At 38.5% G+C, this 27,082-nt stretch overlaps 2 protein-coding genes and 1 long non-coding RNA gene across 4 annotated transcripts; 1 reads left to right on the forward strand and 2 right to left on the reverse strand.

Moving 5' to 3' along the window:
• Positions 1 to 5,325: 5,325 nt before the first annotated feature.
• On the reverse strand, positions 5,326 to 10,148 carry LOC108267413 (heat shock factor protein 5-like). Of its 2 annotated transcripts, none has more exons than XM_053681620.1 (6): positions 10,031 to 10,148; positions 8,266 to 8,782; positions 7,750 to 8,025; positions 7,498 to 7,589; positions 7,151 to 7,294; positions 5,326 to 5,751 (listed from the first exon to the last, which is right to left on the reverse strand). In XM_053681620.1, the coding sequence occupies exons 2-6, from the start codon at positions 8,759 to 8,761 to the stop codon at positions 5,704 to 5,706; spliced, it is 1,056 nt and encodes a 351-aa protein (XP_053537595.1). In that variant the 5' UTR covers positions 8,762 to 8,782; positions 10,031 to 10,148; the 3' UTR covers positions 5,326 to 5,703. The 2 variants fall into 2 exon arrangements, with proteins under 2 accessions (XP_053537595.1, XP_017326948.1); XM_017471459.3 differs by having other exon boundaries at positions 8,266 to 8,786.
• Positions 10,149 to 11,304: 1,156 nt separating this feature from the next.
• Positions 11,305 to 19,429, reverse strand: LOC128632994 (uncharacterized). The gene is made up of 3 exons (XR_008396691.1): positions 18,581 to 19,429; positions 17,871 to 18,275; positions 11,305 to 17,746 (listed from the first exon to the last, which is right to left on the reverse strand). It is a non-coding gene; the product is annotated as an uncharacterized LOC128632994 (long non-coding RNA).
• Positions 19,430 to 19,560: 131 nt separating this feature from the next.
• Positions 19,561 to 26,557, forward strand: LOC108267382 (cystatin-like protein). Its single transcript, XM_017471414.3, has 7 exons — positions 19,561 to 19,611; positions 19,774 to 19,824; positions 23,982 to 24,117; positions 24,704 to 24,960; positions 25,626 to 25,739; positions 25,957 to 26,037; positions 26,160 to 26,557. The coding sequence occupies exons 1-7, from the start codon at positions 19,576 to 19,578 to the stop codon at positions 26,256 to 26,258; spliced, it is 774 nt and encodes a 257-aa protein (XP_017326903.3). The 5' UTR covers positions 19,561 to 19,575; the 3' UTR covers positions 26,259 to 26,557.
• Positions 26,558 to 27,082: the final 525 nt, after the last annotated feature.

Below are 27,082 nucleotides of genomic sequence, written 5' to 3' on the forward strand. Positions count from 1 at the left end.
GAACACGTTGTTCCCCTGGGGAGGCAGGGAACTTGAGGGAACTGTCCGGAAGGCTGCCCGCGTCCTCGTCTATACACGTATATATATATATATGTGTGTGTGTGTGTGTGTGTGTGTGTGTGTGTGTGTGTGTGTGTGTGTGTGTGTGTGTGTGTGTGTGGACATGTTTGAGCTGAGATGTTGGAGATTTTGGAATGGGAATGAGCACAGACACATACAAATAAATTCCATTGTTTCAGTAGAAATTACCCATCTTTAATGCACATTAGCTGCCACTGTATACCTGCTGTTTGTTTATGGGGGTGGGGAATATGGCTCCAGAGGCCATTTACCTGTTTCCCATCATCCTTATGATGTCTGCATAGACAGACCCCCAAGGCTCTTAAACAGACAATAATATCGTTAGATTAGATTGAAATAAGAATGAAAGCGCATCACACTCTCTTGTAGTGTACTCTCTTGCAGTAGCCAGTAAAGATTGAGACATGCACTGTCAACAGCTATTATACTGTAATCTTGTCATCTTGCCCTTGTTATGTCATCTTGTCTCTGAGCATGGTAGAATGAAAAAAGGAAAGAAGTAATTAAAAAGTAAAAGAAAGCAATACCCATGATGCTGAGTGAAGACACAAGTTGGTTAAGTTTAGCAAGTGGAATTTTCCCCCATTTGTCCATTATGCATTTATTCAGCTGCACAACTGTACAGGGCCGTCATTGCCTTATTTTGCACTTCAAAATGCGCCACACATTCTCAATAAGAGACAGGTCAGGACTTCAGGCAGGCCATGCTAGCACCCGAACTCTCTGCTTATGCAACCATGTGCTTGTAATCTGGACAGAATGTCGTTACCCATGCCATGGACACTGACACACCCACATACCATCATAGACACTGGCTTTTGGACCTGACACTGATAACAGCTTGGATGGTCCTTTTCCTCTTTGGCCCAGAGAACATGAGAGCTGTTTTGAAAATTTCCAAAAATTATTATTAAAAAATTATCTTTTTTCTCCCTCTCTCCTTTCGCCGAGCCCCACACGAATTTATGGAGATACTAGAGATCCAGATCCTCTCTGCCTCTGGATGGAGCTCAAATCTTCTTTAATTCCAGACTGCTGGGACTACGGCTGCTCTTAACGCCATACAGACTTCATATAAATCCATAATGAACTTTTTCACACTATCTGTTGTTACCCAGATGAGGATGGGTTCCCTTCTGAGTCGGGTTCCTCTCAAGGTTTCTTCCTCTTAAAACATCTTAGGGAGTTTTTCCTTGCCACCGTCACCACTCAGTGGCTTGCTCAGTTGGGATAAATTCGAACCTTTAATATCTGTATACCATGTTGATATTTCTGTAAAGCTGCTTTGAGACAATGTCTATTGTAAAAAGCGCTATACAAATAAAATTGAATTGAATTGAATTGAATTGAATTATTTGAAACACGATTTCACTGTGCTACTGTCCATCTCAGAGGAGACCGAGCCCAGAGAAGTGGGTGGCGCTTCCGGACAGTGTTGATGTACGGCTTCTGCTTTGCATAGTAAAGCCTTAACTTTCATCTGTGGATGCAGCGGCGAATGGTGTTGCCTGACAAAGGTTTACCAAAGTATTCCTGAGCCCATGTCAGGATCTCCATTACAGACTCATGACGGTTTTTAAGACAGTGATGTCTGAGAGATCGGAGATCACGCACATTCAGAAGTGGTTTTCGGCCTCACCCTTTACTCACAGAGATTTGACAGATTCCGGGTATCTTTTAATTATATTGTGCAGTGTAGAAGGTGACATGCCCAAATTCCTACCGATTTATCTTTGGGGAATGTTTATCTCAAAGTGTTCACTGACGCCTCTTTTGGCAGATAGTTGAGCCTCGACCCATCCTTGCTCTTTAAGGACTAGGCCTTTTTTGGAGGCTCCTTATATACTATGATTAGATGATTGCCTCAACTGTTTCACATCACCTTCTCACTTCAACTCGTCACATTGCTATTAGTCCTAAATTGCCCCTGTCCCAACTTTTTCGGAACATGTTGCGTGCATCAGTTTCAAAATAAACGTTTACCTTCAAAAAACTATGCAGTTGATTAGGTAAAACATCAAATACCCTGTCTTTATATGTTTTTTGTTTAAACACAAGTCAAATTACATTTATAAATCACTCCTCTTTGTTTTTATTAGCATTTTCCATACTGTCCCAACTTTTTCTTGATTGGGGATGTATATAATAAAATGTTTGCTAATGCCATGCCATCATGCTATTATAGTAGCTGCTGTTTTGTGTTATAGCATCCTTACATTTTCTGGCTGGACCAGTTATAAATTTATGTCCTGGTGTATGTATAGGGCCCCAACAATGGTTCAAGCCCACCACCCTAAGTCTGCCCCTGTCTATATGAGTACTCTTGGAACAGAGTTTTTATTTTTTTGTCTTTTATTAAGACAAAAGGCAGGGTCAGAACATTCCAGGTCAACTACCAGTAACTCTCTGAGAATACAAACTTTAAATCACATTCTAATAATATGGTTAGGAAGGCAGACATGGTCAATAAGTCACAAATCAGAAGGGCAGCAAAAGGCAGAAATGAGGCGAGGCAAGGCAAGGCAGAGTTTTACACAGACTTTAGACTATCAAGACAAAATCAGAACTTACACAAGTGAGGGGACAAAATATAAAGCTTTATAACAAAGCTGAAGTCCATATGCTTTATATAAGGAACAAACAGGAAATGACAATAAATAACAAATAATTCTTTCAAAACTCATTGGACGGGCGCCCTCTGGTGGTCTGGTAGAGGATTGACCAAGCTGGATGTTACCAGTTCTCTAGTGGAACAGGTTGATTTCTACGTGTTTTTGTAGGACTGCATGTACTTGTTGTACATATTCATGCTTGGTCTTGGACTAGATCAGGACATCATCAGTGTATGACATCGATTCAGAAATTCTCTGAAAGACAGAAGGAGCATTTACAAGCCCATCAGGCATAACCAAGTATTTAAAATGACCTGAAAGTTTCTTGCAGTCCATTTGTAATCGTACAGTTGCTATGCTAACTTTGAGAGATAAACTAATTTCGATTTTGAGATTTTTAATTTCGTAATGATTTTGTAATACTTTTGTTCTATGCATGGCTTCTATACTGTAGTTGTGCCACTATAAGTCCTCTGCAGGATGCTGATTTGAAGACGAAACATGAATGACGAATCATGATATGGTTACAACCAGTATATTCCAGAAAAATACTACTACAGTGAGGCTTATCACTTATTTATACACACACAATCATATACAGGCAGATGCTGATACAGATGTGGAGTATACTAAATTTTGTTGCCTTGTTCCTGATAGCTTTACTCCTGAAGAGGAGTGTCGTGAGCAGCCATCATTACTTCCGGTAAAAGAATTAACACCTCTACTTTAGTTATTACAGTAACTGAATATGAATACATTATTTGCAATGAACAAATAAAATGTTCTGAACAGACACAAATACAATCACAAATAGGAGATGCACTATTATTTGGGGTGGGGTGGGGTGTTAAATCTGCATACAGATGCAGATACACTAAACAATTATAGATACAGATAATGTCATTATGTTGAACCCTTAATAGATATAGTTAGGTCTATAAGTATTTGGACAGTGACACGAGTTTCATTATTCTGCCTCTGTACACCACCACAGTTTTTGTGATTTGAAATGAAGCAGTGATTGAAGTGTAGATTTTCAGCTTTAATTCAAGAGGTTTAACAAAAATATTGCATTAACTGTTTAGGAATTACAGAGATATTACAGAGACTTTTACAGAGTCCCTCCATTTTCACAGTGAACTGAGTAATTGAACAAACGAATACACTTATAAATATTATTATTATTATTATTATTATTATTATTATTATTATTATTAATACTTGAATACAAATCTTTTGCAGTCAATGACCTACTGACATCATCAAATGCTTAGTTTCTTCCCTTGAGACGATTTACCAGGCCTTTACTGCAGCCTCCTTCAGTTGCTGCTTGTTTGTGGGTCTTTCTGCCTTCAATTTTGCCTTCAGTAAGTGAAAAGAATGCTTAATTGGGTTGAAGTCATTTAAGAACATTAAATTTCTTTGCCTATTTCGATTTGCACACTCACTCTATTTCGCTTGCAGTGTTCTGCAATTCTATAATCTGCCTGAAGAAATAGGCTTCCTCTTGGTCAGGTTCTTGGTCCTAAGATTTGCACCAGATAAAATGAATCTTCTGCATCTTAGTACTGCAACAGATGTTGGAACAGCTTGGTTATATGGATTATCCAACCACTTAACGACATTTCAAAACATTACTGTTTAAATAAATTGTACAAAACTGCTGCCAAGTAAATAAATGTGAATCTACACCACTGCTCTTCTTAGGAGAAAAATAACATGAAAATGTTGTCAAAGGAAGTCTCACTAATGGTGTCTCATTAATGGCTCTCCTGCACTATTCTTTTTATATGCTATCCTAGTTTCTCTTTTGTTTGTTTCTGGTCTCCGGTGTTCCTGTGTGTGCATGTTTATATATATATATATATATATATATATATATATATATATATATATATATATATATATATATATATATATATATATATATAATTATTATTATTAAGTTGTATATAGTCAATATTATTACTAAGTACTATATATATTATTTAGTATGATCACTTATTATACCATAGCACTGTTCAGTTCTTGAATCTGATTGGTCAGAAGGTGTTGATTAATTTTCTGTAACAGCGTCAGCGCTTTGTAAGTGTCAGTAAGATTTCCACTTTAGGAAAGTCTCCAGGACAGAGGACTTTTCTGGTTTTCTTAGTTTTCTGGTTTCTCACTAGTATGACAATGTGCGTTTATTTGTTTTGTTTTGTTAACTTAAAGAAAGAGGAAAAACGTGAGGTTACTGAGGGAACGACTATAATGTAATTCTGTGTTTAATTTCTTACCAACCTGCAACTGTTTTGTTGATACATGTATTGTAAGTATATAGTGATCAACTTAAAATCATCAACTTGTTAGTTCTTTGTAAAGTCTGATCAGTCTCTGTTCTTTAAACCTCTGTGGCACTGAATTAACTTTTATAGATGCTCTACGCCACCATCACACCACAAAGAACTGATGCATGCCTGTGCATAATCAAATCATGTACTGTGTTTATGTCTCTTAAATTTATTCTTAGACAGCGGTATCAGCATAGCTCATAGCTTATTTCCAGCAGCTCATCACATGAGTGAATAGAAATAGAAAGCGAGAAATGGTTTCATTGAATAAATCAGTTTTAATAAATCAAGTGCTTCAGTGTGCTCACGTCTCTCCATTACATACCAGCTTTAAAATATGACTATTTTTTAAAATATTTAAGATGCCATAAAAATATTACTGTTATTGAATCAAACTACAGCTAAAAATAATATTTAAATCTAATAAGTATAATAATTACATCAAGCATTTTGTTTAAGTTATCTTAAATAAAAGACAGGCACAAATGCTTTTTAAAGGAAATTATTTTAAAAGCTGTGTTTTAATCATTTATAATTACATGTCAAACACTGTTTAATAAACAAAGTGCTTTAGACATGAGCAAATAAAAGAACACACAAAACTGTAGCTGTAAAAAGATATCGTGCATTATAAGAGAGCAAAGAATTAACACTACACTCTAAATAAAATGTGCTCCCTAGTCAAGCTGTCTTATCAGGTAACTGGTCCCTGCGGCAGCTTCAACCTGAATAAATAAAATATATAGAAAAGACCAACATTAATGTTTCACATTACACAAAACATACAGTAGGGTGCGTGTCAATCAGCTCCCTAGATCCCTAGGTGGTGAATCAGTATATGGTGTACATGAGCTCGGGCCCTGGTAAAGACCCTGACTCACTACACATTAGGACACTAATGACTCAGTTTCCGGTAACATGATTACGTACTCGCGTTGTAAAACATCACCACTGGTACTTAACCACAACATGCAGGATGGACATCTTTCTAACATTATGTCATATTCATTTGTCTGTCATGGTACTTCAAGTAGGATCGTAGACTAGTTAGTAGATTTTTTTTAAAATCATTTAAAAAAATGTTGTAAAACATCACAAATAAATCATCATCAAATAAAGTTAAAAATCGCTAATGTAAGTAATCATTTGAGATCTACAACAACAGCATTCGTCCGCCATATTTTTCGATCAGAAAGGCTTCTGAAAACATGGCGTCATTTTCAGTATGGGAAAATAGTGAACGTCTGTGCTCCTTGGTTTTCGTGGTGCATTGTGGGATTTTTAGGGAGCGAACGTTCCAGTGCACACTGGTAGGATTTCTCAATTGAGACAGCCCTTCAAATGGTCCACTCCCTGATCAGTGTCCTGACTACTGAACTATGGAGCTGATTGAGACGCACCCATAAACTCAAATCCATTACCTCACAAACAAGTCTATAAACTTCTGACTGCAAATTCATGACAAAAAAAAAGTTTTGTTCAGTCATGTGCTGATTATTTTAAAACAGGCGCAAGAACAGAAATATGGAATGAATATAATGAATAATATGGATTAACAATGGTGGCTACACACTGATTTACACCGCAAACATTTTATGGTTACGCTATGGTGACAGAGTTTTTCCGTACCCGAATTCAGTTTTCCTGAAAGTCTATTCAAAATTGCATAAATGATGCAAATAAACAGTTTTTTTTGTTTGTTTGTTTTTTGCATTTTGGTGCATCACTACATTAAAAAACAACAGGACTTAACAGTGTGTGGTAGAAATGCTAAATGTTATGTTATGATTATGATTTCTGATGAGATTGATATGAGAACGTGAGATTTAAACCACATACAGTGCCCTCCATTAATATTGGCACCCTTGGTAAATATGAGCAAAGAAGGCTGAACAAAAGATCAAAAGTTTAAACAATAAAGACAAATTTTCACAGCCTTCTTTGCTCATATTTACCAAGGGTGCCATTATTATTGGAGGGCACTGTATGTTCTTGAACCGTGTAAACAGTTTTTGGTCCTGGATTCAGACTATTGGACCTTATGGTACTACGGCAGCACTGACTACACTGTAAGCACAGATACACACTCGGGTCTGTTTTTGATGGGAAATCGTCTAATCTGACCTGTATTTCATCCGCCAGTTTGAATATAGTGTCCAGGTCCACTTTCTCTTTGTCTTTCATGTCACTCGTCCTGGACTCTGGAACATCACCTGCTTTCCAGTATGGATCCTGATCAATCGGATGAGCGTATCTGACTGAGTGGCCCTGAGGAATGAGTGGAAACATTCATATTAATATTATTTACACATCAAGGTTCTACTTTTAACTGTTTGACCTCCCAGCATTCCCTTCATACTGCAACATGTACCATCAAACCTTAACATGCCTACACTGGCTAAAATAACGACACTAGCCATTTTTAGTGATCAGAACAGTACATGAACTTAAAAAGGTTTCTCAGTTCTCACAGGGTAATAGCCACAAGGAGAGTAGGAAGCAGCTGGTTGTTGAAAGCATGGCACTTTTGAATCCAAGACGTCTGGGCTACAGCGCTGATACACTGGGGGTGGGAAACATTGAACTGAAATTAAACTACACGTCAGAATAATGCTCTATACTACAGTATTTACTAAAGTAGCGTGCAAATCGAATGCTTAAACTAATTAAGGCTGAGTTCACAACTATTATAAAGGCGACAAAATGTATTAAATCATCATCACCTGGTGTGTGAAACCCGTGCTGTGAGTGATGAGGTTTGACGCCCTGCTGCATGTGCATGACGCTGGAGGGATGTGCACTCGACGAGTCCACTGGGAAGTGGTGAGACACAGGGACAGGCACAGCGTCGTTAGTGTTTAATGTAACTGGAGAAGGATCACCATGGCCCACTACAAATGCTTGGGAGGATTTGGACGTTCTGTCGCAGTCCTTCTCCTGCTGAGGGCCATTACAGGGAAGGTGGTAAGGGGTTCCCTGATGTCCAAGCAAGACTGAACCTGAACAGATAGACAAGTCAAGTATTAATAAACTAAAACTACAGATGATGATCGAGGCCACAAAGTTATCCAGCTGGCACTGTACTAGCAAAATGACGTACGCTTTCTCTTTATATTTGTCTATTTTCTCTTTTTTCTACACATTCCTATATAAAGTTAGATAAAGTTGTTACTGAAATGAATGAATGAATGAATATATTCTGTCTATTCCTTTGATCTGCTTGTTGAAACACTACCAACCTGTTTTCATTAAGCCAGAGGTTTCCTGTGGCGAATTCAGCATCATATGATGGAAATGTTTTGATTTCCTGCTGGTCACCTCTCTCCCGGCGAGCTTGGCCTTGTTGAGAGGCGTGAGTCGCTTTAGTTTGACTAGAAGCTCAGGCTTATCCCGTTTGAAGAACGGGTTGTGAAAGTGGTGCAGCTGGGCCTTAATGGATGAGACGTTGGGATGCTTGTCTGAGACGTCACGGTCTATGCGTTCTTTTCTGAAACCGTACAGGTTCAGCTGGCGAATGAAACTGACGAAATCTGTCGTTCTGAAGTACTCAGACAAATGCCTGGGTTGGGACAATAGCACTTCAGCTTCGAAGGCTTGCTGATGGACAAGTATTCCTTCCCCGCTGGCGTCCCACCAGATTGAGTGAATCTGAGGATCGTTCACCAAACGCCACAACTTGGCAGGGAACTGGTTGGGGTTGATCAAGGTGACAAAAGTTGCTTCATCGATTTCCATGCCAGCTAAAAAGATTTGTAGCTAGCTGGGTGAAAAAAAGGAGACTGAATGTAACAATTACTCTCTAGCACTAACTAGATAGTAGGTGGCTAGCTAACACATAACACATTCATCTTCAGTAACAGCTGAACATCACTAACAATAACAAGCTATAGCATTAATGTAATCAAAATTGACCATTAGAGTTGTCAAGCAACCTGACCATAGCCTAAATATTCAAACAAAAACAGACCCAAAATAATTTCTAAGAGCTACATGATCACGTGTGAAATATTTCCTGTATATGAGATCATACACCTGCTATGTGGTTCCTTTTGGGAGTTCTCTGATCCCTTATCGCTTCTCAGAGCTGTTAAAACTGGTCAGGAACCGTTATGCGCATGCACCAGCCTCGAGCGTTTAAATTCAGGAGACTGGGCAGGTGGAGGCGCTGGACAAATTCATGAATATTCAATGAGCTTGCGTGTATTTATCCAATCAGAGTAACCCGTGCCTGTGACGTTGTCCGATCCCAAAGTAAAGTCCTGGTGCGTATTAACATGTATCGGAAAATAGTGACGATGCTACTCGGCATGTTTTGTAGGAGAAACGCTGAACGTTTAGGTCAGCAGTGGCAAACATACTGCCTGCGGGGTCTCTGTTATTCCTCTAGCAGGAAAAAAAGCTTTAGGCCATAAATTATGACAAAATGTGCTAATGTATAACTCTTCATTAGCAAACCAAAAATGTGAAGCTGTGGCCCTGTGTCTCTCCAACGAATTTAGGGCTTTCACAGCAACGGGGTGAACACGTGTTAAATAACAACTGTAATGTTTTTGTTGTTGTTGATGTTTTATAAATAATTTTAACGAAATGTGTTTTTATTGTATTACGTATTATTTTAGTGTGTATTGATCCCCCACTTTAATATAAAAGTCAGTTCAAGGTTCCAGGTTGGAACTCTACAATATGGTAAACCCAAACATTTTAATTGAATTGCAGTCTGTTTGTCTTTTGATGTTTATGTGTGTAGGCTCATCACTCAGGTATGATTATATCAACCTATGACAAAACAATGCTGTGCTGTACACTTTTAACTTTTCAGTGGATATTACAGAAATTCCCGAGTTCATAACAGTCAATCATGATTGATTGAGAAATCTAAAATGTATATCCATCCATTTTCTATACCGCTTGTGGTTCAGCACAAGCGCTTCAGAGCGCTCTCATTATTCTATCCTGCTTTATTCTATCCTGTATTAACCATCTTTCTGTAATAAACCTTTTTACCTTCAGAGGACTTCAGAGGTCTGCGAGTGTTGTCTAATTTCTACGACAATTTGGCGGCTCCTGGCTGGGCTGCGTGAGTCTTTCAGCTTTTCTGGACAACTGTGGCCTTACCACTGAGTGGTAGGAATCATCAAGAATTTAGAATTTAGAATTTAGAATTAGAATTTTATGAAGTTATTGTGTATTGCTGTCATAGTGTATTACTGTGATTGTGTATTGCTGTCATAGTGTATTACTGTGATTGTGTATTGCTGTCATAGTGTATTGCTGTCTGTGTGGAAGGGAGTCAATGATATAAGACATGTGCGCATTACATTGAGAGAGAAGTATTACATGGAGCGATTTCTTATAAGAAGTTCCAGGAACTTTACCTCTGCGACGGCAGAGATATTGGTGTTTCTTAGATCCCAGCTTCAAAACTAAGATATATACTGACAGGTGTATATATATATTTTGCGGTGGGTTATCATCAAGTGGCATGCCCCATTGACTTATTCCACCATATCAGCGGTACATGATACATTTGGCAAATTTAACACACAAGTACATTTTACTGAGACAAAAATATATAATAAATAAATAAATAAATAAATAAATAAACAAACAAACAAATAAATAAATAAATATTTTTTTAAAAAAGAAGGGAAGAGAAAACTGTAAGTCCTAAAGAAAAAAATATGCGGAAAACATGTAGCAAAGCACATCCTGTGACACATACTATGGTATGTACATGGTGTTCATATATTGGTCCTAATATCACATTTATGTGAGTGAACTACGGAGAAGGCTGTCTGAACCACACTGCAAAACCCGGATAAGTTGATTGTACTTAAAAATTTGAGGAAAGCGGTTGCCTTAAAAAAATTAAGTAATGTTTACTCGATAACTTAAGTGAACTTAACTTAAACATTCCCGCCCTTCCAACAATTATTAATAAGTTCAATGCACTAAATTCCAAGTTGATTTAACTCAAAATCATTTGTAATATCAATTGCTCTGTTCAATTACTCAACTTAGTTTCTTCAGTTAAATTAAGTAAACTTTAAATTCATTAAATTATATATATATATATATATATATATATATATATATATATATATATATATATATATATATATATATATATATATAAATTCAAGCAAATGCCAAAAGTAAAAGAAAAATGTTTTATTTCAACTGAAATATTTTCATTTGAAAATACAATACATGTCACAATAAAGTCCATGTCACAATCTCCCCTGCAGATGGCGTTGTGGTTGCGATGTGCACGGAGAGCCGGAGGGCACGAGATTACGTAATGAGGACTGTTTCCTATGGACACATGCCTGTGTTTTGGTTTTTGTTCTCCACCTGTTCAAGTATTGGTGATGTGTGAGGGTGTGACTTTATTGTTTCCAGCTGTCTGAGTTTAAGCTTGATTACAGTTATTTAATCCCCTCGCGTGGCTGACTGGAATAAAGTTGATGTGACGTTGGATGCTCGATATTCGCGGATATGAGGAAATTAAGGGACCGTCTCTAAAGTTACATACAACATTGTTAAACACGTTTCTAACTTCAATAGCATTTGAAGGGAATGACTTACTGTCATATAACCAACTGTAGAGTGTTCATCTAGGTGTCAGCTATGAGAAACACCTTTTAGATTTTTGATATTTAACCCTAGAAAGCCATATCCGTGCTCACACTGTGAGAAGGGTTTTGCTCAACAAAGCAGTCTGCAAACGCAGCAGTGCATTCACACAGGAGAGAAGCCATATCACTGCTCCCAGTGTGAGAAGAGTTTTAGTGACAGGAGTAATCTTAAACAACACCAGCATGTTTACACATGAAAGTCGTTTTTGTGCTCCAAGTGTGGGAAGAGTTTCATGTAAATATATTGTAAATATGTTAAACACACAAATTGAGTTGTTGAATTTGTAATCCTGATTTTATAACTACAATAAAACACGTTGATTTTTGTCACCTTAAGAGCACTGGTAGGCACTCATATCTCACCTTGTACCATAATATTGTTACTTTACTTTAATTTATTGCAACACGGCCCTGGAGAATGTGGCCTTGTTGTACTGTATGTGGATTTTATTTGTATAGTATGACAAAGCTCTCTACTACTTTCTACTAACATGGTGAACGTAAACAAAGTATAGGCTACTCTCTGAGTAAATTCTCTGAGTATTTACTAGCAATTTCAGTTACATCAATGCATTAGAAATTCAATTCAATTTTATTTTATTTGTATAGCGTTTTTACAATAGACATTGTCTCAAAGCAGCTTTATAGAAATATAAACACGGTATACAGATACTAAAAGTGCAAATTTATCCCTATTGAGTGAGCCGGTGTTGACGGTGGCAAGGAAAAACTACCTAAGATGTTTTAAGAGGAAGAAACCTTGAGAGGAACCAGACTCAGAAGGGAACCCGTCCTCATCTGGGTAACAACGGATAGTGTGAAAAAGTTAATTATGGTTTTATATGAAGTCTGTTTGGCCTTAGAAGCAGCCGTGGTCCCAGCAATCTGGAATTGGAGTAGATGAGAGCTCCATCCAGAGGTAGGACATCCGAAACGGATCAGGTGAGTCCGGAGAGCAGAGAGGATCAGGATCTCTAGTATCTCCATAAAATCGTGTGTGGCTCGACAGAAGGAGAGAGGGAGAGAAAAGATTATTAGGACTGTGCTTAGCGTAACAGAAAGTCTATTCAGGGTAGGCTTGAGTAAACAAATACGTTTTAAGCCTAGACTTAAACACAGACTGTATCTGAGTCCCGAACACTAATTGGAAGGCTGTTCCATAACTGTGGGGCTTTGTAAGAGAAAGCTCTTCCCCCTGCTGTAGCCTTTGCTATTAGCTGTAGCGGTAGTTACAGGTGTTTTGGCTGATGCGACATCAACAGGCTCCTTGCTGCTAGGTGTGGCGCTAACATTAGCTAGCTGCTCCTGGCCTGCATTTAATGATGTTAATGCTTCTGTTTGAAGCTCTGTGGTGACATTGTCTGACTCGTGTTCTCTTTGTGCCCTCTTGGAGCACAAAGTCCAACATTATCTGCATAAACGTTTCTTAGCATTAATGTTACATTACATAACGTTAGACTAGCATTAACATTATTTATCTTGAGACTTGTTGAGAGAACCTGAACAGGTCAGCGTCACATAGCGCCCCCTGGGTAATGTAATTTATGTAGGGCAATTATGAATCAGCCAGAACCTGAAATGGAGAGAAAGGGAAAGAGTACTGGCAGCTGGTAAGAAGTGCCGGTACGCTAAAAAGTCAAATGTGGAAGTGTCGGTACTGCCTACTGGTGAGTATTGGCCCACTTCGAAAACAAGTTCTTGGTGGCCACAAAGTATTTTTAAACAAGCCCACTCCAGCAAACCTGTCATTAATATTCTGTTTCTTCTCCTCCTCCACTGAAAATGTGACTACAGCGAGCATAGGGCAGAGTGATTCACACCCCAGTGGTCCTGAATTAGTGCGTATTGCAGTTCCCATTTTTGACCGCTGTGAGCAATCAGAACTTTATGGGGTTAAGTGGGACAGTTAGTGTGCTGCCCCATGATTGCGCAACATCTAGAAAAGCAAGCAAATCGATAGAACATTGACCGACACTACTGCTCAAAAGTTTAGACACACTCATTCTAACCGGAGGATTATAACAAAGTCATCAAAACTCTGGAGTAACACAAATGGAACTATGGGAATTATGTTGTGATAAAAAAAATCCAAAATAAATCAGAATAATGAAATATTTTAACACATGTTATCAGGTTGATATTCTCTTCCTGAGGCACCCATCCGGGCGCTAATGGCTATGCAAACATCAGGATCATAAAGGATCATAAAGGCGATAGATCCTTCTCTGTGACAGACTCGGATAATGCCTCTTTTTAAAAAAAAATTTTTTATTCATAATACTCATCTCGTGTAACGATTGTAGCAACGGATTGACCCATTTATTACTGACAGGCAAAGGTAAGGCCCCTGAGGGCTCATACAAAAGGCCTCTGTTTGAAAAGATCAACGGGAGTTGTATTATCTCCTTCTCCGTCTCTCTCCATCTTTTTATGGCCTCGATGTTACTTAAAGACCCATATTTCTCAACCTTAAGGTTCCATGTCTCCGTCATACAGCATCCAGCCACCACCGAAACATCCAATACCGTCAACTTTAGCAGTTCCTCCATCACCAGGTCAGGCTTGATGTACGAGTGCGCAGTTGCAATCACAGGCTCTGTCCATATACTCCGCTTGACCTTCCTAAGCATTTTCTCCGCCAACCGCATCACTCTGTTATGGCGGGCACAGCGGGCCTGGTGCGTGACCTCACATACTTGGAGAACATGATTTAATGTCTCCCGCATAGCACAGGCCCCCCGGCATGTGATATCATCTGCCTGGTTGGGTCTACCGCGAGACCCTTGTGCCTTCGTGGACAGAACTCCACCTCTCAGCTGGATTCCCCTAAGATGTAAATGGGGGAAGACTCTCATTGGTTTCTGTAGCCAGAGGTGGCTTGCCTTGTCGATCTTACCAACCGTAAGCTCTCTGCCATCGACAGCGTCATGCGAACACGCTGAGAAACAACGCACTCTCAGCAAAAACAAATGAACTCTCTTTCACAGACATTTATTCCCTTATTTTTTAATCTCCTCGTAAAAACCTCGTAACACCTTTCAGCTGAATGGGTGCTTAAAGTCTAACATTGTACTGAGTTCCAGATAGATAGTTTATTAGCTCCTTTATTGCAACAGAACTTGTGTTTAAATGATAATACATATATAAATAGCGGTCTGGATTATTACAATTGATACAATTCTGGCATAATTGGTGTATAATTAGTATTCTTCATACAAAAGCTTTATGAAAATTTGAAAATCATAGTGGACATAACTGTAAGTATTGTGGACTATTTTAGTATAATATGGTACTTACAAAAAATTTTAGCATAATGGTATCATAATTTGTGATGAAAGATTAGGCAAAGATAACAGCAGTTTTATATGGTGTGTACTTAATTTACACTATGTTTGTGTAGCTACATGCAGTTAATACATGATAGTAGTTAAGCAAAGATTATACACCAAAGTGAACTCAGCAAAATGTTGGTCTGAATGGTGTAAGACATTTTTTTTACTGAAATTTCTTGAAAGATTTGAGGTTTTATTATTACATATTAAGCAGCCTTCAAGCTAACATCTGTTAAGCCCTCATTGCCAAATCATTCTTTTTTTTACTTGAGCTTTTCTTAAAGATAAGATTAGCATCTTCAAAGTAGATTTTTTTTTTGCCTAGAATTTCCAGAAATGTATTCTTGGTGTTTTCTCATCCGATTTCTTGAGGAATTTCCCTGAGATGCTTTTTAAACAGTATTAAAGGAGTTCACGCTTGACGAGATGTATTAGCACCCAGGTGTACCCCGCCTTCTGCCCCATGATCCCTGGGATAGGCTCCAGGTTCCCCGCGACCCTATAGGATAATCGGTATAGATAATGGATGGATGGATGGATGGATGGTAGGAGTGATACTGTATGCATCAACCCTGCAGTAACGTCTACAGCCCACACTTTGGTGCGAAATTTCAGCTCCCTTGACTCTGACATGTTTCCTGTTTGCCAGTGTTGACTTCCGGGAAGATGGCGGAGACCGTGGAGGCGTGCATGACAATTTCTTTCACACTAAAGTGTAAAGAACGCACTGACTGTCCAGCTGTCCGTCTTAAGGGTTTGTATACAACGCGATAGACTGTATGGTGATGCCATAGTAATTATGCTTTGGTGAGGTGTTTCATTTATTTCACATGGAGGAGGATTTTAAAGTGCACCTATTATGGTTTTGATAATAATGTGCATAATTTTGTTTTAAACGTCTCGTATAATAGATTTACACGCATCCGAGATCAAAAACACTTTAATGTGCTCATAATTTAAACTGTAGCGTTACTCTTTTTCCCCCAGTGTCACAAATGACTCGTTCAAGGATTCATTCTAAACTCCTACTTTCAGAGAGCATACTCTGCTCTGATTGGTCAGACGTCCCAGTCTGTCGTGATTGGTCTACCGCTGTCGGCGAGCAGCCAATGAAGACCAGAGGCGGGGCTTTTTGTTAAAAATCTACGTATGTTAGTACAGGAATTAAGTCTGGAATCACTAATAACTCGTTTCAGCTGTTCAGAATCGGTTCCGTCTTTTGGGAGTCGATAACTCTGTTTGTCGTGCACTTTGATTTTTTTTATTTTTACATTCACAAACAGCTCTATATACACACTACATGAAAGGTAATATCTGAAAAAAGCATAATAGGTGCACTTCACTGTCCAGTCAGCTACTCGGTACAGCAAGTCCCAGTGCATTCAGTCAGTTTCATAACAGTACTTTAATAACGATATCCACAGGATCACGACGTGAATAATCACAATATTTATATTACGTTACGTCATTACGTCGCCTGTTGTTGACATCTACAAGAATTACTCCCTAACAAAAAAAAAGTTTATATTCATTTATTTTTAGTTGAGGCTTACCTTATTGATGGCTTGCGATTTTCTTACTCAAGTTGATGGTTGTGCCCATATGTTTATTAGGGGGTAAATTGCACGTTTCATGATGATACAATCTAATATATCGATTCTTTTCGCCAGTGATTCGATATTTGCGCGTTTTCGATTCAGTCGATCGATTCAGGGGCCTGGCACTGATTTTTTTTTTTTAAAAAAAGTTGGTTTTCATTCAAGCAAATATGAAGTATTTCAGTAAGTCAGTAATCCCAGTTAGCCACTCCGGCTATGGTCCATCTTAAAAATGATACGTGCATCGATGTTTGCGCATGGCATCGATACATCGGTTCGTCGGATCGTGACACCCCTAATGTCTGTGTGATGGTACAGAGAAATATCCACTGTTGTAGGAGATGTAGATCTCAGGATTATGTAGCCTCAGCCCTACCGTTATTTCTTGCTTAGTTGTAAAATACAAGCTGATGTATTATGTTATGGGATTATGATTAAACTGTTATGATTAAACTATGTAAAGAACCTCAACCTTGACAGCCCGGGGAAACACAACCGTGTCAGAAGAAAAAGAGGGCCAAGAAAAAGAAAGGGCTCAAGCTGTTCCCCAGGTACGGACTGGAAAACCTTCTGATTCGGGGGCCGCTAAGAAAGCAGTTCTTGATGTTCTGCTCCTCCAGCAAGACCTGCGAGATTTACAACTTGACACGCTGGATGTGACGAGAACTGAAAAGCAGATATCAAAACATGGACGTTTAGAGAAAGAATGTGATAGCATATTAGGTGTTTTGAATCAAATGAGAGCTGAAGCTGAGAGATTGAAGGACCGTGCTAAATACAGGAGAGCCGAAGGCATTAGGCAACTAATTTGAGATCTGTCAGTTCAATGAAATCATTAGGTGTTTGAATGGACCTTCTGGTTTAGGGAAGGTTAAATTGGGACAGTCGATTGTTTACGTTGTGTAACATCACCTTTCCTTTTAATAACACTTATAAGCGTTGAGTGAAGACACCAGTTGGTTAAGTTTAGCAAGCGGAAATTTTCCATCATTCATCCATTATACATTTCTTCAGCTGCACAACTGTACAGGACCTTCGTTGTCTTATTTTAGACCATGTTAGCACCCGCACTCTCTGTTTTCACAACCATGCACTTGTAATCCGGGCAGAATGTGGTTTGGCGTTGTCCTGCTGGAAAATGCAGGGACATCCCTGGAAAAGACAACATTTGGATGGCAGCATATGTTTCTCCAAAATGTGTACATATATTTCTGCATTAATGCTACCCTCACAGATGTGCAGGTTACCCATGCCATGGGCACTGACTCCCACATACCATGACTTGGACTGGCTTTTGGACCTGATGCTGATAACAGCTTAGACGGCCCGGAGAACATGACGGCTATTTTGTCCAAAAACGATTTGAAATGTCGACTCGTTGGACCACAAAACACGATTTCACTGTGTTACTCTCCATCTCAGATGAGACCGAGCCCAGAGAAGTGGGCGGCGCTTCTGGACAGTGTTGATGTACAGCTGCTGCTCTGCATAGTAAAGAATGCATCATTATCTAAGACAGAATCTTAACCTTGATTAAGAGCCAAGATCTTGACAGAGTATGTTTTTTTAAGTAAAGCAGTCAGAAACACAAACATGTTTTCTGTTTACTCAAACCAAAGTCCAAAAGATTTCCCATGTGTTCGGTGCTGGACAGCATTTAATGCCATAACTTGGAATTAACCTTTAAATGAAAAAAAAAAAAAAAAAAATCAAATATGTTATTTGCAGCATTTTAAAAGGCTGTAAGCTTTTTCTACATGCCCAGTATTCATGTGCAGTTTCTGTAAAATATACCAGACACGTGTTCACATTTGTTTATTATTCTTCATCACTAAGAAATGAGTGTCCACTTCCACTGAGGGAGGTTAGACAATAAACAGTCTAAAGTTCCTGTCTTTGTTAAGAAGGTTGCTCAGTTCTAAAAACAGATAGAGACTTATGCAGTGTACTCAAACATATTTGTACTGGGAGAAAAAATTGCCTCACCTAATGTCTACCGTATAAGATACAGGTGAGAATCATCTCCTGCTGGTGCGACCCACGTCCTCTCCATCCACAGCTGACACTTGACCATGGCCCTGCCACCACATACCCCACCACCCAACTCAGGCCGGGGAGCTGTCTGGCCTTACGCTAACGACCACGCCCCCATGCCCCCGCCCCACCTGGTGGTAACTGGTGCAACCCAACTGGAGTGGAAAAGTGACTTTTTTCACAAGATATTGGAGTCAAGGGAAGCTGCCAATACCCCTCCCTTGGTTAAATCCAGTGTCAAAACCGAGCCACACTTAACCGATGGGCATCGGATACGCATCAAATTTAGACACTGCGTTGATTTTTCTAAAATCCACACAAAAACAGACTGACCCATCAGTCTTGGGCACCAAACCCACCAGGCTGTTCCAGTCACTGTGGGACTCTTCAATTATTCCCATATCTCGCATAACCTTGAGTTAATCCTGAGCCACTTTTTTTTGTGTTCAGGCAACCGGTATGGAGGAGTCTCAGTGTGTGTTCTATGAGGTTCGTGCGAGCAGACAGAGGTGAAAACTCATCGGACATCCTGGTAACCTATGCTCTCTGGGACAGTTAGAGGTGGTCACAGCTCCTTTTTATTTCCTGGTGTTCGCATCTCTGTCATAGCAACTACAAGCCCTTTCAGTAGCGCAGCAAAGGGAAAAGATCCCTCTCGCCTATGCGTGTGTGTGGGTCTATGATTTCTTCCAACGACTCTCTACCCCTGTGAATCACGTGTCTGGGAGTTAGACACACAAGCTACGCTCGCTAATCCCGAGTGCTGCCCACACTGTTCTCTGTTCACTTTAAGGGTATTAGAGCACAGAGTGAGAGTTACAGCTGTGACTAAAGGGGAGTTTTTATGTGCCTCCCGCATAGAAAGACGAGGCTGTTCAATGGTGCAATGTCTTAACCACCAAACTAACACTGACCTTTATATAGTGCCACCATTTTGTTCTTATGAGATGGTGGATCCTAAAAGGAAAGAGCTAGGACAGAAGGTAAGTCCAAAACTGTGGTGCAATATAATGTAGTAAATAATCTTAAATGATATTAAAACCAGTGAACTCATCATTTGTCATTTCATATTTAACACTATGCTTTCAATACATTATTTTAAAGATGTGTGTACTAATGTGGCTACACAATACCCTTATTCACAGAACTATCAAAAATGTAATGAAAAATCGTCATGGAGAATCGCACCTTATGAGGTGAGAAATGCAGTGAATGCGTGCTCAAAGTGCAGACTTTATGCTTTAATTTGAGAGTACTGGACATCCAAATCAGGTGACTGATTTCAAGGGACCAAAATTAATTGGACAAAATATCAATCATAAATTTGATTGCTAACACATTTTTAAAGTGCACCTATTATGCTTGTTCAGATATTACCGTTCATGTAATGTGTTATAAAGCTGTTTGTGAATGTAAAAACTCAAATTAAAAAAATTTTAAAAATCAAAGCGCACGACAAACGGAGTTATCGACTCCCGAAAGAAGGAATCGATTCTGAACAGGTGAAATGAGTCATTAATAATTCCAGACTTTACTTCCTGTACTAACCTATGTAGGTTTGAAACAAAAAGCCCCGCCTCTGGTTTTCATCGGCTGCTCGCTGACAGTGGTAGACCAATCACAACAGACTGGGACGTCTGACCAATCAGAGCTGAGTATGTTCTCTGAAAGGAGGAGTTTAGAATGAATCATTTAGAACGGATCATTGAACGAGTCGTTTGTGACACTGGGGAAAAAGCTAATGCTGCAGTTTAAATTATGAGCACGTTAAAGTGTTTTTGATCTCGGATGCGTGTAAATCTATTCTATGAGATCTTTAAAACAAAATTAGTCACATTATTATCAAAACCATAATAGGTGCACTTTAATACTTGGTTACAAATCCTTTGCAGATGTGTACTTCCTAAAGTTAATGCAAAAAAAGTACAACTTTCTGAAACAGTGCTTTACCATAATTAAACAGATTAGTAAATAAAGCTCATTAAAAATGAGTGTTTTTTCTGTCACATTTCCAGGCTTTCTGACTAAACTGATTAGGCTTCGGTCTGTTTTGCTATGGCACGTGATCAAAGCGTGACATTCACACTTATCTAGCAAGGTTTTAGACACATTTAGGCATAATAGACCCATATTTCCACCACAAAACTGGACCCTTACCCAACGTGATATTTGTCAAATGTCATCAGACCTAATAGCAAGCGTAGATAATAAAATAATTCATTTTGGAAATCCACTCCATGTATCCAACTTGCAGACAGCAGGGAAAAGCATAAAAAATACCAGCAAGGTCATATTTCATTAGAAACGTATTGTATTCGTACACACTATACACATCTTGTATGTTCTATACTATACAAGTTTCTACAACTCAGCTTCCCTTTAAAATTACTCTCAAAGGAGTCCTTTTATTTATTTTTTTGTTTTATTTCTGAACATTTTAAATATGAAAAATCTGTTCTAAATGTTCGATTCAAACATGACAAAGTAATAGCACTATGAGAAAGTTAACAACTGCCAAATCAGTCTGTTTATTTAACCCAAGGTTAAGGCCTTACATATCTTTTACGTCAAGTTTTGTTTTTTGCTCTTGTCAAGAGGTAATTTGCCCTCAAACTGTTATGTTTCGTGACGCAACGGAGATAAGGACGGATGCAATCGCAGGTTAACAGTTAACTCGGAGTTCTCCTCTTTTTACTGCAATCTTTACAAATCAGAAACTCACTCAGACCCCACTGCCATTCAGTCCTTCCTCTCTCAGCTAGATATACCCAAAGATAAACTCAGACATTAGCCAGTAGCCTAGATCAGCCTCTCAGCTTGGAGGAGATTAGCATATTGTATCTTAACCATGAATAATAATAAAACTCCTGATCCGGATGTCTTCCCTATAGAATTTAAAACGTTCTCCACTCATCTATCCCGCTTATTATTAGAACTATACAATCATTCCTTAGAACAGGGCTTCTTACCAGCATCCTTAAACCAAGAACTAATTAATGTCTTTAACTCCTTAACATTAAAGAAAGACAAGGACCCTAAATTTTGTGGCAGGTACAGACCTAATTAATAACCATGTCAAATTATTAGCTAAAGTATTGGCTAAACGCTTAGAGGTTCGTCTTTCAGCCCTTATATCAGATGATCGAACTGGCTTTACACTGGGTCATCAGTTGTCATCCAATATACGCAGACTTTTAAATATGATCTTCACTCCATCTAGCTCTCCAATGCCAGAAATGGTTCTCTTACTAGACAGAAGGCTTTTGATCGGGTGGAACGGGATTATTTATTTACAGTTTTACAAAAATTTGGTTTCAGCCCCAAACGAATTTCACGGATACGTCTACTATAATTCCTCCTCAGCTTGAAAACAAATTCGGAACCATCTCCCCATTTCTCTTGTCTCGTTTCACCAGTCAGGGCTGCCCACTCTCACCCCTTCTCTTTGCTTTGGCTATACCCAAAGCAATAGCCTTGAAATCGACTTCAGTATGTTCAGGTATTCATAGCATCGGAAGGGAACACCGGGTCGACACCACAGACACCAGTCAAGCCATTTAGCAATATGTATGTTTTTTATATGAAGTCTGTTTGTTGAACTAGTCCACTGTTCACTAAAGGAGACCTGAGTGTAAAACTGCATGTGGTAATTGCAGTCTCAAGGCCATCGCTGCAACCGTAGTCCCAGCAACCACAGCGAGAACGTCCATGTGGAAATGAGGTCCAAAACCATTTCCATGGTACTTCAAGTGGTACAAAGCAAAGAGTAAGGGAGATAAAGCACAACCCTGTCTGGTACCTCGATATAGGTGAAACGGTGAAGAGAGCGTCTTATTCGTAAGAATTCTCACACAGGGCTTACGGTAAAGAATTTTTGTCACTTTTCAAAACTATCACCAATATCACATTTTCTCAAACCTGCGTACAAATAAGGCCACTCTAATGGGTCAAAAACCTTCTCTGCATCAAGAGAAACAATAACCAAATCATCTGTAGTGTGGGAGTAGATTATTTTAAAAAGACGTCTAAGATTTGGAAAGGAGTGCCTATTTGTATAAATCCCGTCTGATCAGGGTGAGTAAGTTTATCAGTTACAGATCTAAGCCTGATGGGGAAAACTTTAGCCAAAATGATTTTGTCAGAGGTGAAATTGGCCTATATCTACTTACTTACTTCCTGATCTTCACCCTTTTAAGTGATACTGTACTTCAAAAGTAGCCTCATTTAAGGTATGATGCAATATGCCAGCAGTATTTGAATGAGTATACATTTTAAATAAATAAGGTGAGAATAGATCACTGAATTCTTTGTAAAATTCACTAGGGTACTCATCAGAGCCAATTGTATCTTGTATTTCTGAGACTGAAAGTTCAGCGTTGAGGAAGTCACGATCTTTCTAAACTAGAGTAGGAATATCACAACTATACAAGAAGTTTTTTTGCAGCCAGGTCGTCGATTAAGGCCTTGGAGCTATTATTATACTTTGAACACTTTAATTACAGAAGCTGGTCCTACATCTTATATCATAGGTTACACAGATATATCACGATTCATTATGTAGTACTGAATGAAAACAGAGGTTTAACATGAACCCCTTTATCATTTGTTTGATTGTGAATGTGTACCTTTATTAAATTTTGTGATTTCTATACAGATATCTCTGTTTAGAAACGGTTATAGATGAAGGATGATCTTGTTCTAGGAAAAGAAGATTGAGGAAAAGAAGCGTGTGCTGTGAAAGAATGCATCATTATCTAAGACAGAGATCAAATTATTTTATACCATTGATTTTATTTTTTGACCTTGATTAAGAGCCAAGATCTTGATAGAGTATGTTTTTTAAAGTGAAGCAGGCAGAAACACAAACATGTTTTTTGTTTACTCAAACCAAAGTCCAAAAGATTTCCCATGTGTTCTGTGCTCATGTGTTCATGTGTTCATGTGCTCATGTGCTCATGTGTTCATGTGTTCACAGCATTTAATGCCATAACGTGGAATGAACCTTTTTTTTAAATATCAAATATGTTATTTTCAAGCTTTTAAAATGCTGTAAGCTTTTTCTACATGCCCAGTATTCATGTGCATTTTCTGTAAAATATAGCAGACACGTGTTCACATTTGTTTATTATTCTTCATCACTAAGAAATGAGTGTCCACATAAGCACTGTACCTTGTCTACTTTGGCATATCTATCTATTTATCTATCTATCTATCTATCTATCTATCTATCTATATATATATATATATATATATATATATATATATATATATATATATATATATATAATATATATGGATAGATAGATAGATAGATAGATTTTAATCAATTTTATAGTTTGAATTTGTGAGCTAGCAGGGCCAATGTATTTTGGAGAAGCAAATTATCCAAAACTGTTTTGGCAAGCCAGCCTGGAGGGTTCAACAGGTACCCCTGACCCCGATTGACGGGACACAGCTCCGCCATCCAGACCAGCCAACCATAGGAAAAGGTAAGCAGAACACCTGTTAAAGCAATGTTTCTGCAGTAGTTTAGTGTGGTCTGTGAGGGTGGGGAGGCCCCCACTTTGGGGGCAGATCAATTCTGTGACCCTCCTTAAAATTAATTAAAATTTAAAACTAGTTTTAAATGTTATCCGAGCACTGTGTTGTTAAGTGTTAAGTTGTGTTTTAGGTATTGTTTTAAATGGTGCTCCCAGTCGTGTTTAACACCTATAAGAGACGAAGGGTATCTGACACACCGTTCTCAATCGGCCTCATATACTAGCTCCTAGTTCAGACAGTATTTGATCTCATATGTGTACCACCTCAGAACACTAGGGTGAGGAGCATTCTATTATAAAGGTATATAGATAGTACTTATGTCGAGGATGAATTAAAGAGAAAAGGTGTTTCAAATTTCTGAGTGAAGAGTAGAACAGGTGAACGTAGTTAACAATATCGTAAGTAATAGATAATAAGGCTAGCAAAGGTAATGAGGTACGGCTGAAGGTGGGTGGGGGTGGGTACGTGTGTGTGTGTGTGTGTGTGTGTGTGTGTGTGTGTGTGTGTGTGTGTGTGTGTGTGTGTGTGTTACAGTGCAGCAGGGCAGTTACAAAGTTAGACACGATCTGCGACACACACACAGCTCAGTCTTCCTGCACAACATGGACGGTGCCCTAAAGGCTTTGCTGCTGGCAGCCCTGATTCTTCTGGTTTCTGCCCAGACATCTGATAACTACAGAAACTTGAATGGTTTAGTGAGAAAACACGTTGACAAAGCGCTGAAAAAGGCAAACCAAGACTTTGGAGCGGGTTATCATATTGCTTTTCATTCACTCATCACAACTCCAATGGTAAGTTCTGTCACTATTTTGATTAGTTGCTTTACTTATGCACATAACATTTCAAATACCATATAAAAAATTACTTATACACCTGCCGCAGGGGCAGACATATTTGGCTTGTATTTACTGGTTTAGACTTTGGTTATGAGGTAGCTACTGCCATAATGTCGGATAAGAAAGGAATAACATGACAGACCATGCTGACGCAGTGCAGATGGCGATTACCACCCTGAAGTGTATTATTTGTGTATAGCAGTACTGAACAAAGTGTGTCGTTCTGTTTAAACTGCAGTGATTTGCTAATGATTACAAATTTGAATTCATTACAGAACAACAGATGGCACTTTTTGTGACTGTTTATAGTTATGTAATGTTATGGAACCCCTACAAGACAAGTTATTTCCTGTTAGGACTTACATTGTAGCAGCTCTAAACAGGTGATTGCTCACCAGCCTCTTTTTTCAAGCTCAATATGTATGCTATCAGCAGTTAAAATGCAAATGTTTGGCGACAATCACAAATAACTGTCAGTAAGATCTGTTCAAATAAATATAATGTCATAAATAATGTTTACAACACATAATTGGCCATTTCCTGTTTACCACCATGCCTTCAAATCATTATTTTAAAGATATGTGTTTGCTAACGTGGCTACGCAATACCATTTTTCACAGACTAGAGAGAGCATCCTGAACGTAAATGTCCTTCTGAAAGTCACAACATGCAAGAAGACTTCAAATGATGCATATGAGCACCGAGATGAATGTAATGAACAAAAAGAAAAAACGGTGTGTATGATATCTTTATTGGCCTTATTCTTGATCTTATAAAGCCAAGAAGGTCTATAACCTTTCGGTTTAACGTCGTTAACCTTTTGACATCGACAAACAAATTCTGTTTCATACGAACATACGTCTTAACCATAGAAACACTAATCGTGGATATTTTATAGCATCGATAAAAGCTTTCCTAAACGAAAGGCCATAACGTTTTTATTTTACACAGCCCGTGATTGACTGTCTTGTGTGTAAGGCGAATGATGGTAATGAACTGGTTGACTGTGCCAAGAAGATTGATGTCATTAATGTAAGTATACTGCAGCAAATATAGTAATACACACCACAGGGAAACTAAAAACATCTTCTGTACGTGGTGTTGGAGATTATATTACAAACTCAATTAAAAAAAAGTAATTGCTTCTTTTTCAGAAAAAGAACACTAAAATTCGAGGCAAATGTATTGATCATTTCACTGGAGGATCAGACATTTTGACGTCGAAATTGTCTGAGGATGATGAGCAGAGTTGATGTCTCAGATGTGTGTGAAGCTGCACAAATCACAACAGCACAAATTAAAGGGATAAAGGATATTTAAAAAATCTAACCATTTTTAATCTGGGCACTGAAATAGTTAATATAGTAGCAAATAATTATTAATTTTTTTAAATAACCACATTTTGTTGAATTAGAAGTGAAAAGTGATCTGATTAAATAGAGAATTTGGGTTCAGGTCTTCACTGTTATAAAAGGAAATGTAGTGATGGGCAAAGATTTACTTTATGAAACCGTGATTACACACATTAATAAATAAAGCACATTTAAGAGGAGTGTGTTGTACTTGATTCTGTACTTAATCATTTCATTATCTCAGTCTATATTTGTTTTGTTGCCTGGTCAAACCATTTCACCTGTCACCAACCTTGAGACGGTACGGAAGCAGGAGCGGGAGGCGGGTGAACAGAGTAGGATCGGGAAGCTCCGGAAGCGTAGTCGTAGAGTCAGCAAGGGTCAAGCGATCGGGCGAACAATACAAATGGGGATATCCAGAAAGCGTAGTCGAGACAGGAAGCGAGGGTCGAGGATTATAAGAAACAACGAACTAGATAGGCTTGGTAACGCAGCAAACTAAGCTGTGAGCTGTGACATCATCTGGTGAAATGAACTGAAATATTTCTCTTCTCAAGTGACATTCTAGCATTTTTAAAGTCTGCGTCCATAAATTCATTCATTTAAATTCAGTCCATAGCTCATTGTTCATAGACAGTGTTGTTTCAGTAAATTGGTGTGTATGACTAATACAATTTGAAGAATTTCATTGTGTAGTGACCGCACATACAATGAAGAACTTGAAC

The sequence above is a fragment of the Ictalurus punctatus genome, chromosome 7 (assembly GCF_001660625.3).
Source record: "Ictalurus punctatus breed USDA103 chromosome 7, Coco_2.0, whole genome shotgun sequence".
In the NCBI taxonomy this organism is placed as follows: domain Eukaryota; kingdom Metazoa; phylum Chordata; class Actinopteri; order Siluriformes; family Ictaluridae; genus Ictalurus; species Ictalurus punctatus.